General features: G+C 39.1%; 1 protein-coding gene across 1 annotated transcript in view; it reads right to left on the reverse strand.

Moving 5' to 3' along the window:
* The window catches only part of LOC306851921 (transformation/transcription domain-associated protein-like), a gene marked incomplete at its 5' end in the record, with an annotated part of 106,299 nt that overhangs the window by 65,161 nt on the left and 27,898 nt on the right, over positions 1–13,240 (reverse strand). The window contains 12 exons of the mRNA XM_079388431.1: positions 437–583; positions 727–837; positions 970–1,104; positions 1,229–1,387; positions 1,558–1,764; positions 2,683–2,949; positions 3,312–3,440; positions 7,268–7,466; positions 7,940–8,121; positions 8,224–8,388; positions 8,522–8,641; positions 9,108–9,227. Of these exons, the coding sequence (XP_079244557.1) occupies positions 437–583; positions 727–837; positions 970–1,104; positions 1,229–1,387; positions 1,558–1,764; positions 2,683–2,949; positions 3,312–3,440; positions 7,268–7,466; positions 7,940–8,121; positions 8,224–8,388; positions 8,522–8,641; positions 9,108–9,227 (1,941 nt within the window). The remainder of the gene's footprint in view (positions 1–436; positions 584–726; positions 838–969; positions 1,105–1,228; positions 1,388–1,557; positions 1,765–2,682; positions 2,950–3,311; positions 3,441–7,267; positions 7,467–7,939; positions 8,122–8,223; positions 8,389–8,521; positions 8,642–9,107; positions 9,228–13,240) is intronic.

Genomic DNA, 13,240 nt, shown 5'->3' on the forward strand with positions numbered 1-13,240 from the left:
ACAGAGTAGTTTATTTAGATTGAGTGAATAGCAGAGGAAGAATCCCAGAACTGGCTCTCTTGTTTCTGTTAACTTTTATTTGGTGCTATTAGATTAACACCATAGCGAACACAAAAATCTAAACAGCTGTTTGAAAACATGCAAACACCGTTTGACTTCCTTTCTTCTCTGTGACAAATGGGTGTCAAAACTGAAATTTATGTAACTGTGTCACAGAGTAACTTTTCTAAAAGCGCCACCTACTGTCAGTGTGAGAATTTGTATTTTCATGCATTCCATCTGCTGTTTTTTTTACAAATTAGTCTAGATATTCCTTCATTTCCTTTTTGACAATGAGCCAAGAACCCACAAATCTCATATCCAGCCTCAAATTGATATAATTTATTTTAGGAGATTAAAAGAAAACAGACCAAAACTCAAAAGCATTCAGACTTACCACAGTCATAAGGAGCTTGTCAAACCACTGCAGTTTAAGTTCGGCACGGGGCCACATGTCCAGTCTGAGGGCAGTCTTCATGAGGTTCACACAGCGACGGGACAGCAGTTCACCGGGGGAGCCTGCCACATTAGTGCTATCATTTACCTGCAGACACAGAGCAGGATTTAGCTTGTGTAAGAATTAGTGGACACTCCAGTAAGATTCACAAAGCAGGTATGAGACTGTTTGTTTGCTTGTTTGTGCGTAACGCCATGCCAGCTTCTGTGGCTATTTTCATGGATAACTACCTGGCAGGCAATGCGGATGAGGAAGTTCACCACAGTATCTGTGTGCGGTTTCTCCACAGGTTTGGTAAGTAGTGCCTCTGTGCCTGGCATCGACTGACTGCGGCCGAAGACCTGCACATACAAACACAAACACAATACAGCCAATGTACTCAAACATGGCACAGTCCATCAGGGTACAGAGCGTGAGAGACTGATTACAGTGGTCACACTCAGGCTGCGGAGAGCGGTTTAAGGTTTCCTTACTGTGCCGACAGCACCAGCTGCAGTGCGAAATCTCTTTACATCTTGTGCTGAGTCAACAGACATTCCTCTCTTCATAGCACCAGAGGCTCCACTTGTACCCTCGCCCACACTTCCTGGATCAGCTTCCGATTCAGGCTGAGAAAAGTGAAAAATTCATACACCATTAATTGCCAGGAATGTACAATAAATTTTAATTGCATGAAATTAATCACTGAAGATCGAAAAACTGGTTTTGCCATCTTATTTCCTGCCAGCAAACCTGTTGGTCTTTGATTCTCTGGAGCTCCCATTTGATGACCACCTCAGCTAAGTCCACTGCCAACTTCCTCTGCTCGATAGTCACACTTGGGGTGAAGCCCAATCGCTGCATAGCACTGATCATGTGCTGAACCAGATGATGTCTCACTGGGTAATATACCTGTAGGCAGAGAAACATACACTCAAGCAAACTCTAAAATGTTATATGAACTTCCAAACAAACTAATACCTAAGGCTGTGCAAAAAAAAAAAAAAAATAAATAGAATGTGAATACTGGATAATAAAATTATCTGCAGTATAATTAGTGAGAGTTAGGCGATTTTACATACTCTGAAGTGCTGTACAATGAGGTGAAGTATGTGGACGAGCTGAGGAACTGTGTGGCCCTCCTCCACAATAATCTTGCGGGTCCAGTGTGTGAGCATCTGATGACCGTCCTCCATCCGAGCAGGTACTGCAGGTGTGAGAATTGCCATGGCTTGCCGAACAATGGCACGTGCTTCCATGGTATGAGCCTTTAGCAGACTGTGGAAAACCTGCAGAGAACCGATAGAGACTTTTAACAGCATTTCACAGAAGGAAGAAGTTGGCTGAGTTCCCCAAAGACAAAACTTTGAGTAGCAAAAGCTCAGAGGTACTATTCTATTCTTTGAAATGTTGAGGTTAGTGAAGTATTTGGGTTTGAGAAATTGTATCTGCCAAAGGCCTGAAATCATATTAATTATAAACGTGTCATGTTATTTCCTTAATTATTTAAAAAAGTAATAACCCCTAAAGATTTGGTCTGTTGAATACATTTTAATTCCATCATGGCCCAAGCTAAAAAAAAAAAAATCTACATAAACTGGCAGAAAGTGAATCCCGTAATTTTAGTCTTTAGTCTTTTTTTTTAATTACAGCAATATATAGGCTCTAATGATTTTTAAATGGCTTAAAATGAGAAAATAGAAAGAAATCTATAATACTTTACCAGTGTAATATTGATTTGCACTACAATTGAAAAGTTTTTTTTAAAGAAATTAATACTTTTATTCAGCAAAGATGCATTCAATTAATCAAACTGATATATGTAGAGACCTATAATTTCTAGATTAGAGAAATATATAAAGATTTCTATTACAAATAATTGTTGTTCTTTTTAACTTGCCATTCAAAGAACTCTGAAAAAAATATAAACGTTTCCACAAAAATATTGTGCAGCAAAACCGGTTTCAACATTAGTAATAATTAGAACCATTATGAATTCAGCACCAATAATAATTAACAATAACTGTGAACTAAATCTGCATATTACTTTGTAATCATGTGACACTGAAGAGTGAAGTAATGGCTGCTGAAAATGTTGCCATTACAAGAATTAAAAAATGTAAATATTTCAGCTGTTGTTCAAACAAAATCAGAAAAAAAATAATTTCATAGTACTTTTGGCAGCTGAAATTTTGGTGGATACCTACCTGTAACACAATCTTTTTGTGAATGGCGAACTTGGCGATAATGTGAGCCAGCAAGAGGTGGCCGCTGTACTTGCAGGCCGGATCCACGCAGGTTTTGGGGAGCAGGCAAGGCCAAGCGAAGGTCATGAGACGCCTCAGCTTGCTGTTCCTGCTCTTGTTGTTGTCATGGATGTGATGAGGAGCATGCTCTACCAGTAGGGTTGAGAACTGAAGCAAGTAAATCCTCAATGAGTCAGCCAGATCTGCCTGCTTCTCAGGGTCAAGAACCTACAATAATGAGAAAAATGTGTTACAAGACACTAAACAATGCATTGTTTTTAGGGCTGTGAGTTATATACCAGGCTTAAAAGTCTGTTTAAACTTGAACATCCTCCTTTCCTGCTGGAGGTGTTGAAAACAAACCTGGAGAACAAACTGGTTTGCTCTTTGCTATGATTACAAGCAGGGGAGAGACAATCAATTTAAGCGTGAAATAAATTAAGGCTATTACCCTTCATTGCTTGGAAAACAAACACTATGACCTTTATTGTGGCCTTGATATTTCTGCCGGTGAAATAACAGCCAGGGTCATCCTAGATGAACTGGTGACTCGATAAAAGACTGCTTATGGTGCTGCTGGAGAGGGTTACCTTGGTGATGAAGACACTAGTGATGCTCTCAGGGTTGTCACCCTCTGGATTGGGCGGCCCCAACAGTTGCTCGCCTTCTCCTTTCTCAAAGCTGTATAGGAAGGCTGGGATCAGGATGTGCTGCAACACCTGGAAAGTGGACACAAATAACATGTAATTTACGTATTTACATTGAGGATATCAAAGAAATGGGAAGGTGTCAGTTTATCAAATGAGCAGCATTACGAGTGTTTGAGTAAAAATAATTGTGTTGCCTGTTATTCATCCCATAGGTCTTGGACTCCAAACTGACACCATGGCATAGATATATGATGTTGTCATAGACTATATACAGTGGTGTGAAAAAGTGCTGGCCCTCTTCCTGATTTTTTTTTTTTTGCATGTTTGTCACACTTTAATGTTTCAGATAATCAAACGTATTTAAATATTAATCACAGATAACACAAGTAAACAACATGCGGTTTATGAATGAAGTTATTATGAAGGGAAAACAAAATCCAAACCCACATGGTCCTGTGTGAAAAAGTGCTTGCCCCTAAACCTAATAACTGATTGGGCCACCCTTAGCAGCAACAACTGCAATCAAGCGTTTGCGATCACTTGCAATGAGTCTGTTACAGCGCTGTGGAGGAATTTTGGCCCACTCATCTTGGCAGAATTGTTGTAATTCAGCCACATTGGAGGGTTTTCGAGCATGAAACGCCTTTTTAAGGTCATGCCACAGCATCTCAGTAGGATTCAGGTCACGACTTTGACTAGGCCACTCCAAAGTCTTCATTTTGTTTTTCTTCAGCCATTCAGAGGTGGATTTGCTGGTGTGTTTTGGATCATTGTCCTGCTGCAGAACACAAGTTCGCTTCAGCTTGAGGTCACGAACAGATGGCCGGGCATTGTCCTCCAGGATTTTCTGGTAGACAGCTGAATTCATGCTTCCATTTATCACAGCAAGTCTTCCAGGTCCTGAAGCAGCAAAACAGCCCCAGACCATCACACTACCACCACCATATTTTACTGTTGGTATGATGTTCTTTTTCTGAAATGCTGTGTTACTTTTACGCCAGATGTAATGGGACACACACCTTCCAAAAAGTTCAACTTTTGTCTCGTCAGTCCACAGAGTATTTTCCCAAAAGTCTTGGGGATCATCAAGATGTTTTCTGGCAAAACTGAGATGAGCCTTTATGTTCTTTTTGCTCAGCAGCAGTTTTCGTCTTGGAACTCTGCCATGCAGGCCATTTTTGCCCAGTCTCTTTCTTATGGTGGAGTCATGAACACTGACCTTAACTGAGGCAAGTGAGGCCTGCAGTTCTTTTGATGTTGTTGTGGGGTCTTTTGTGACCTCTTGAATGAGTCGTCGCTGCACTCTTGTGGTAATTTTGGTCGGCCGGCCACTCATGGGAAGGTTCACCACTGTTCCATGTTTTCACCATTTGTGGATAATGGTTCTCACTGTGGTTCGCTGGAGTCCCAAAGCTTTAGAAATGGCTTTATGAAGTGAAGTGAAGTGACATACTGCCAAGTATGGTGACCCATACTCGGAATTCGTGCTCTGCATTTAACCCATCCAACGTGCACACACACAGCAGTGAACACACACACACCGTGAACACACACCCGGAGCAGACTGATAGATCTCAATTACTTTCTCATTTGTTCCTGAATTTCTCTGGATCTCAACATGATGTGTAGCTTTTGATGATCTTTTGGTCTACTTCACTTTGTCAGGCAGGTCCTATTTAAGTGATTTCTTGATTGCGAACAGGTGTGGCAGTAATCAAGCCTGGGTGTGGCTAGAGAAACTGAACTCAGGTGTGATAAACCACATTTATATTTTTTGGGGGGGGGGGGGGGGGGGGGGGGCTTTTTCACACAGGCCCATGTGGGTTTGGATTTTGTTTCCCTTCATAATAAAACACTCCATTCAAAAACTGCATGTTGTGTTTACTTGTGTTATCTTTGATTAATATTTAAATTTGTTTGATGATCTGAAACATTAAAGTGTGACAAACATGCAAAAAAATTAAAAATCAGGAAAGGGGCCAACACTTTTTCACACCACTGTAAATAAATTGTATGAATATAAATGACAAAAATTTATTGTTTATCATCATCATCATCATCATCACTAATAATTATAATAATAGAAAGACATAGCTGCCCCCTATGATGGGTAACCTGCTTCATGTATAACAAGAACTAAGGGCCACTGGAGTCTTCATGTGAGTGTATATTTAATCATATGCCAACATTTCTACTTATTGCTTTGTGTTAACTTTAATGAAAAAGGTTCACGGTGAGTGAATATTTACAGTTTTTAAGCATGTTGTAATTTACTGAATTGATTGAATTTGCTTAAATGATCAAAACCATGGCTGTTTTGGCAGCTCTGGCATAGATAAAGCCATTAAAAAGTGTGATGCTGACAGAAGAGAGACAGAAAAAAGGCACAACGTAGCAGCTCAGATTTGGTTCATTTGTAAGTTAACTGATGTTAATCACCCTGATGATCATTATATTACTGTCACCGGCGAGTTGTGACCATGTTTTTAGATGCTCAAAATTCCTTCAAGCCCTGGCTTCCCATACGTTAACTCTTATGCGTTACATAATTAGCATCTTTGAACACTAATGACTTTGTTTCTGCTCTACGTTATTAATTTGAAAGAAAAATCAGCGATTAATCAGCATGCCAACCATGTACCACTTGGTAATTTAAGCTATGGGATAATACTAGCTTTGTACAAGACAATAGTTTGTCTAGTCAGACACAATGGTTGTGTTGTTTGTTAGCTGAAGTGTGCATTAGCATGTGGATTTATTCAAACATGGGGGCCGTGGGGCTGCAGGTGTTCCTAATTAGCCCTCGTCCTAATGAGCCCCTCTACCGTTCACATGAGTGATGGATCACAACAAATCCTTTTCTACACGATCCATCACAGCCCAAACCGCTGCGGCTCCAGCTGCCTGAAAACATCACCTTAAACGTGTATTCTGTTACGAGTGCACAGCTGCTGTGCTCTCCTGGGGAATGTTTGGGATGCAACGTCTGGGTGATTTAGCAGAGCAAGAGCAGCCTCAGCCATCAAAGCTGTGAAGACTATCTGCTGATACACGGCTACCGTTTCTCAATGTCATCGTAGAGCATGGCAATTTGAGGAGAACCTTCAGTTCATTTTAATAAGCTGGCATTGATCTCTTTCTCAAACTTGATGGAATTCTTTCACATGAATAAAAATGAAGCAGAAATGAGAAACAGCCATGTTCTCCAGGTAGTGCCTACCCACTATAAAACACCCCTCCACAGGTGTATGATCAAAAGAATCAACAGAGAAGGGAACATGAAAGAAGGGAAAAATGCAACACTAATCTTTGTGATATGTTGTCATTTAAAACTGCACAATTTTTTTTCCGGTTTGCTACAGTGACAGTCAAAATGTCACCCAAAAAAGTAATATGAACTACTGACACACCCGAGCTAGCAGAAAAAGTTCTTTGTGTTGAGCCCTGCTCCATCATCTACTACGTTACCCATCTTCTCCATGACTGATTAAAGGCAAACCCTCAGCATATGAGCAATGGCTATTAGAGTTATCTGCAGACAAATATTCATTAGTGTTCTTCAGAGACTTCGGTTGACTGTGAAGACATGCCTTTGAGAACCGAATGTGTCATGCACGACCAGTCCTTGTCGTCCTCCCCTCCTGAGCATAAATATTCAGCAAGGGTTGGTTGTTAGCCGCATTAGATGGTCAACATTAAGAGAGCGTGACGCTGTGCCACTCTCAACAGAAATGCACCGCAAAGGTGGAATTTATAATGCTGACCATGGAGGTCCGTGTCATGGCATCAGTCACACTCCTGGTAGCTCTTAATCAAAAATGAGAGGTCACCACAAAGGCAAGATCCATGGGAGATGTTAATACTCATACACAGGTGTACAAATGGTATAACCTCACCTTTGCCTTGAGCTCATCATTGAAGTGTGGGTCATTGAACTCCACGAAGCGGAAGAAGAGTGCTCGTTTGTGTGTGATGCTGTAGTTCTTTGGGATCTCCTCCTCCATGTATTCCTTCAGGAAGGTCATGTTGCACAGGAAGCGACCAGTGAAGGCTCTCAGAAGCTGAAAGAGTAGCTCAATCTCAGAGTAGTTGCGTCTGAAAGAAAAATGACAACTTTAGTATAAAATTTAAGAGTAAAGCTCCGTTCACACCAAGAACAATAACTATAAAGATAACTATAAAGATGATGATATTAGCATCCACACCAGCGGATGATATAGTCTGTTTATTCTAAGCACACGCTCATTTGCCGCTTTAAATTCTCGAGCTCGTTATAGCAGGTTTGAATCAATGGGTGTCAATGCTTATATCGTTCATCAGCTGGAAAAAATCATTCTGAAAGTGATTCCAACGATATCATTTCTCTGTACCTTTATCGTTATAGTTGTGGTGTAGACTCTGCTACTCTTTAATATTGAGAACGCTTTTTAGAACTATATCTTTATCGTTATCTTTACAGTTAACGTGCTTGGTGTGAAAAGGGCTTAAAAATCCAGTTTCCAAGCTATTAACAACATTTAAATTAGTGAAGTGTGTAATTTCTGCACCACCAAACAGAAAACACTTACTTGCAGTAGCTAAGCAGACAGTATGCAAGTAGTTTGGGCTCTTTCCAGTTGGTTGCAGCCATGTTGTCTTTGCGATGGCGTTCCTGGAAGGCCTCGCTGACCCACACGCGCCTGAGCTGACTCACTAAAGAGTGCTGACCCGCCAACCAGCCTTCATCATTTTTCACAATGATGCTTATGATCTGAGGGAGTTTATTAATGCTCATTAATATTCAACTCTACAAACAAGCACATTACATCAAATCTAACAGTAAACGGTTCAGTTAAGAGAGTGTTTAGCCCACCTTGATGGCCTGGAACTGCAGGTCAAGGCGGGCAGTGCTGGTGGAAGGAGACCCAGGTCTCACAGTTGTTGCAGGCCCAGCTGGAACCAGAAGGGGGACAAATCGATTTGGGTTAGAAGCCAAGACATCTCGAAGTGGCTTGGCATCTTTGTGCTTCAGGAAACTCTGCAAATGAGAAAAATTAAAAACAGGTTGAAGAAATAGTAACATTCATATATGATAATATATCATTCAAGATATAATGGCAAGGAATTTTTAAAGACACAATATAGTATGAGGTATGGAAAAAGAAAAAAACCATGAACATGCGGCTCCACTGTGGGTCATTGAGAGTGGCCTCCATCATGAAAAGCTCCACTGTTTGAGACGGATGACGCGTTAGGAACTTGATCAGTGGCTCTCTAAAGGGACTGCCGGCCTGTGGAGTAACAACGTAGAAATTTTATAAAACCACAATATTTGTATTGTATAAAATATTTAATATTTTTATGGAAATGGTTATTTAATTTTTTTTGGATGAATAATTTTCAAACAAACATGTCTTTTTGATCATTTAATGCATCCTTGCTGAATAAAAGTATGAATTTCTTTAAATAAAAAAATATATATATACACTGATCCCAAACCTTTTAACAGCACTTTGTGTGTATATGTTTGTGTATATAAAAAAAAATAATATACAATGTTTGATGCTTTAAATTGATTATGCATGCATACATGCATACATATATATATATAAACGTCTATTCAGTGATTTACAAATCTGCCACATTAGTCTAATTATCTTGATTTAAATGCGGGCTGAAAAAAATACTAATATGTATTTATATTCAATTTGATTTGACACCTCTATATATATTTATATTTGCATGCCAATCTTGTACCTCTATGAGCATCGCCCTTTCCGTTTTCATGACCACTTCCAGCAGAGGTTTCACCAATGTCTGTGGAGCAGCTGGTATCAGGTGGAAGAGGTTTATAATGGCCGAACAGATCCTCATTTCCTGCAGAAGTGCATGAAGGAATGCATCACAGTGACTGTTAGTGATAACCAACAATGGAAAACCAAGTGTACCTCCTGTAATATATAATCAACAGTGACAAGTTGAGGAACATCTGTGGAAAAGTCAGAGTGGCAGGTTGGTTCCTGAAAACATCATAGATCCACGGGACATCATACGGTAGCAGGATTGAGAGGGACCCAGGGCTCGCAAAATTTCTAAATCCCTGGTAGCCCTTCGGGCAGGTACTCTTCAGATTTTGGTAGCCCGAAAATTTATTTAACTAGCTCAAATAAAATAAAGACCATAAATGTCAATCAAAAACATTTTCAATACACAAATATCAACGAATATCAAGGAAAGAGTTTTATTTTATTATTTACAAGGTATCTGCAGAATTCTTAAAAATCTATTTAAGGCAATTTGAAAAATTATTTCTTATACCATTTAACGCATTTAAAAACCTTAAAAACTCTTCAATATAGTTGTATCAAATTTAAGGGCCCGTTTTCTTGCTGAGCAAAACTTTTCTCTATTGTGCGGACAATTCGGGCACCTGAGCAAAATCATTCTTTATACCAGACCTGTACAGCACGCACACACAAAAAAGTGTGTAACTTTTAACTTTAATGTGCTATTTATATTTGATTTGACCCTTGATGTAACTAAATGATGTACATTTTAGGTTACCTGAGAACACATTTTTACTGTACAATACACTGCAGTTCAAAAGTTTGGATCAATAAAGTTCATCAAGGCTGTATCTATTTGATAAAAAATACTGAATATTATTTCACAAAATAATATTGTGAAATATTATTTCAATTTAAAATAAATGTTTTCTATTTTAATAAACTTTAAAATTTAATGAATTCCTGTGAAGCAAAGCAGTATTTTCAGTGTCACATGATCCTTTAGAAATCATTCTAATATGCTGATTTTTAATCAATGTTGGAAACAGTTGTACTGCTTGTATATATACACACACATACATACATACTGTATTTTTTGGGACCTGTGATATTTTTAAAAAATAAAAAGTTAAAAAGAACAGTGTTTAGTCAAAATAGAGATTTTGTGTTACAATATAAACCATTCAAAATTTTAGAATAAAAAAAAGATACTTTAAATTTTTTTTAAAGAAAGTTAAATAAACTTTATTCAGCAAGGATGTGTTAAATGGATAAAATTGATAGTAAAGACTTCTATTGTTAGAAAATATTTATATTTTGAATAAATGCTGTTCTTTTAAACTTTTTATTAATCAAAGAAAAAAGTAACAGGTTCCAAAAAAATATGAAGCAGCACAACGGTTTAAACACTGATAATAAATCAGAATATTAGAATGATTTCTGAAGGATCATGGGACACTGAAGACTGGAGTAATGATGCTGAAAATTCAGCTTTGATCACAGGAATAAATGCTATTTTAAAGTACAGGTAAACCAATATTAGAAATTGCAATAATATTTCACTATATCACTGTTTTTTCTGTATTTTTGAATACAGCCTTGATGAGCAAGAGACTCAAAGTCAAAAACCTGACAAATAATTGACCTTGTTTTTGAGTCTATAATATAGGCCTAACATAATATATTATCAAAACAAACTATTTAAACTAATAGAATTGAATAGAATACAAACTGAAGCAAAACTTAAGCTGAGATCTGTAAGTTAAATATAAAAAAAACGTGAACATATGAATTCTTCTATAGCTGTCTAAACATCGTTATGAAGTACAGTTTGTATAATACACTTGTGTGTGACTGTACGTTTCAGAGTTTTGTTACCGTTCTTTGCCATCCTCCGCTATTTCCAGCACTTAATCAAGCCACTCTTCTTTAATACATGAAGACGTTTAATTTCACATGTCATTGCGTTTGCATTGGCTCTTGTGTTGAGCGCACCGCAACCATTGGAGTATTCAGTTTCTACAGCGACTCATTTAGTGCACATCGTTCTCTTTCTATGAAACCTGTAAACCGCATTCACCGGCTCTAACTCTGTCATGACATCAGCTCTATTCCCAACTCATTATTTCTTCTGCGCGGCCGCGGTGGAAGAAGGGCGGTCACGCGTGCGCTCAGCTTAGAGGGAACATTGCGTGGGAGCCCTGTATTTAAGGTAGCCCGTCAGGCAGGGCAGTGATATATTTTGGTAGCCCTACTAAAAAACACAATAGCCCCGGGACGTCAGGCAAACGATTTTGCGAGCCCTGGGACCACTTCAGAAATGTGAAACGTAGAGGTCAAACACAACACCACAGACACAGAGATACGGATACAAAGACTCCACTAGCACAGAGTAACCACAAGCACAATGAGAGCGGAGCCAGTGAAGGCCCCACAGCAGGCCGTTATCTCACCTCTACACCCTCCATGGCAGGCTGCGCCAGAACAGGAGACAACAAACAATCAGCAAAGCAGTGTGGGTAATGAGTGCTGTATGGATTGAGGAGATAGGTTCAGGTGAATGGCGGTGTGTGTGATTCTGTGTGAAGCAATCCTTCTTCTAGGTTGCGTACTTGTTGCAAAGGCCAAAAAGCTTTTTCTGAATTGAAACAGGCAGCATTTCAGCTGGACTCCATCCACAGATCCAATGATTTTCAGCATATAAACTGAAGGTGAGCGAAATCGTGTGTGGGAATCCACAGTACTGATTAATTAGCATGAGGGGCATATAAAAGTATGAGTGTTAGGACCATAGCGCTAAATGATGCATAACTGCAAAACTGATGATTGTTACTAAACCTTTAAATGGAATATTTTAATAATTATCTTGACAAACAAGTTATGCACACAATTTAATAATGTTCAAAGGTAACCTAAATACTTGCAATAATATTTTATATATAACATCCACATACAAGTGATTTGTATTGTATAAAAATATCTTGCATAAAGAAAACAATATACTATTAGGATAACATTTTTAGCATTTGCAGGGATTAAAGTTCTCCGTCACTACGACGGATTTCCGTTAATTGCAACGAGTCTATGACGGATTTCCGTCAATTGCAGGGTTCCGCCTGTCCTTAAATTCACTTTTCACAATTTTAAGGCCGTAAATAGGCTTACATTTCTCAAATAGTGTAATGTCTTAATTTCAGTTTGAATAGGTCTTAAATTAAGGAAAGATGAGGTGTATTCAGCCTGCTGAGGGGGATAGATCAAAGCCTGGAGTGGAGTGAAAGCACGTTACTCTCTCCTCTCGAAGCGTTCTGTAATCACTCCGCTTTGGATCCACTCTGGGTTTTCTTTTCCCGCTCACGGAAAAAAGTGCTCCGTGTGTTCAATCCATTTTAAAAGTTATTCTAATATGTTTATTTTTTGCATGTCAGGCTACAGCTGAGGTAGAACTATATTTCAGCTAGCATGGACACACTAAAATGTAATAAATATGTAAAAATGGTACGATAAAAATGTAAAAAATAAATGGAGATGGGCTTGGCTTGGCGAAATGGGGGAGAATGGCAAGCCTTTTAGTTCGTGGGCTAAAAAAAAAATCAAACAGCCAGGTACGTGTCTTTGCACAGTATGCCACAGGATACTTCAATATGGCAATAATGGCAAAAAAGTGCTAGCTCGCCATCAATCTAGTCACAATGCTGCCGTTCGTGCTCTACAGTACACACATGCTCCCTGCCTGGTGTGGTGCGACAAGTACCACAACGGAGGTTAATGCAGGGGCGTAGATGACGCGGGGGACGTGCCCCCCCCCACTTTTTATAAAAAGTAAATTCGTCCCCCGCACTTTTTCATTGGACAGTTGTGTTCTCGGCAACTTGAGGTTTTAATGGAGCAATGTATATAAATGCAGAATGATTTAAAATTCAAAGAGACAGGATAATTTATACATGACGTTTACGTTTCCATGGCAATCAGTCACTCAGTTTGTGACGTCACGACATGCCCAGGCTCGCGCCCGCGGTCCCGCGCTGTATCCATCATTCATTATTAGAGGTCGACATGAGTTCAAAGCGGCAAGAAACTCTTCACTCCTTTTTTACGAAGAAG

Source organism: Barbus barbus, assembly GCF_936440315.1.
Source record: "Barbus barbus genome assembly, chromosome: 32".
Taxonomy (NCBI): Eukaryota; Metazoa; Chordata; class Actinopteri; order Cypriniformes; family Cyprinidae; genus Barbus; species Barbus barbus.